The sequence below is a fragment of the Ciona intestinalis genome, unplaced genomic scaffold (genome assembly GCF_000224145.3).
Source record: "Ciona intestinalis unplaced genomic scaffold, KH HT000658.1, whole genome shotgun sequence".
Taxonomy (NCBI): Eukaryota; Metazoa; Chordata; class Ascidiacea; order Phlebobranchia; family Cionidae; genus Ciona; species Ciona intestinalis.
The window spans coordinates 1-1,016 of NW_004190979.1; the positions used below are offsets into that span (position 1 = coordinate 1).

Consider the following 1,016-nt stretch of genomic DNA (forward strand, 5'->3'; position numbering starts at 1 on the left):
TCTGATATTTACTTGCGAGCCATCCACATCCGTACCAACTTTTGAATCTGAGACAAAATAGGAAATTTTAAACATATTCATTAATAAAATAAAAGTTATAAAAAAATTGACCAAATATATCCAGAGGATCCAAGAAGTTTAAAAAATACTATCATAAGACAAAAAATATTAGAGACAAAAATGAAATTACAGAGTTTTCCAAAAATACCTTAATTATAATATCCACATTATCTCTAAGATAGTTCATTCTATCGTTATATTTCTTCCATTGCGAATATCCACGCCAATGAGCTTGAATGCAAACGATAGCTGGTAACTGTGGAAATTTTTAATTGTGTTAAGTAACATACAAATCTGAACAAAAAATTTAAAAAAAAATCAATTAAAACAACAAAAACTTCGTCAAAAAAACAGCCAAAAAAATTTGGTCCAAGTATTAGGAAAAAATTACTTCCAAAACTTTTAAAATTTGCCCAAAATTTACCCCAACTGTAATAAACCTATTATAAATGACTGTATATATTAAATGCACAATATAACTTACATGATTTGCGATGAAATCCTTCCTCCCCTGGTAAGCCTTTCTTGCGATATACATGCGGCAAAACGATTGAAGTTTGATGATCAAAGCTTCGTTATCTCTCCACAGTTGAGCACGGTCGTATGCTGATGATACCATGCTGATGCATTCCTACAATTAAAAAGGTTGTGTTATGAAAAGAATGTGAATGAATGTAACTTATTTATTCTCGCATGGCAAGGCAATGACAGTGTTTATAACACGGGTGTTCTGTTTCATATACCTCATGCCCGCTTATGAGTTACCACGTATGTAACTTGTTTATCCTCGCATGGCGGGGCAACGACAGTCGTTATAACACGGGTGTTCTGTTTCATACACCTCGTGCTAGCTTATGAGTTACCACGTATGTAACTTGTTTATCCTCGCATGGCGGGGCAACGACAGTCGTTATAACACGGGTGTTCTGTTTCATACACCTCGTGCCCGCTTATGA

The 1,016-nt window shown here is 34.4% G+C and overlaps 1 protein-coding gene across 1 annotated transcript; it reads right to left on the reverse strand.

Moving 5' to 3' along the window:
• Positions 1–2: 2 nt before the first annotated feature.
• LOC104265940 (ras GTPase-activating-like protein IQGAP1) lies at positions 3–719 on the reverse strand. The gene is made up of 3 exons (XM_018816742.2): positions 545–719; positions 209–316; positions 3–47 (listed from the first exon to the last, which is right to left on the reverse strand). Exons 1-3 carry the CDS (start codon positions 677–679, stop codon positions 9–11), a joined length of 282 nt encoding a protein of 93 aa, XP_018672287.1. The 5' UTR covers positions 680–719; the 3' UTR covers positions 3–8.
• Between the last annotated feature and the right edge of the window lie 297 nt (positions 720–1,016).

What these genes read in the sequence shown, in the direction of transcription:
- LOC104265940 (XM_018816742.2), bottom strand. Translation starts at nt 679, where the DNA reads ATGGTATCATCAGCATACGACCGTGCTCAACTGTGGAGAGATAACGAA. An exon ending in AGGATTTCATCGCAAATCAT is followed by an intron (nt 317 to 544) that starts GTAAGTTATATT and finishes AAATTTCCACAG; the next exon opens with TTACCAGCTATCGTTTGCAT. An exon ending in ATGTGGATATTATAATTAAG is followed by an intron (nt 48 to 208) that starts GTATTTTTGGAA and finishes ATTTTGTCTCAG; the next exon opens with ATTCAAAAGTTGGTACGGAT.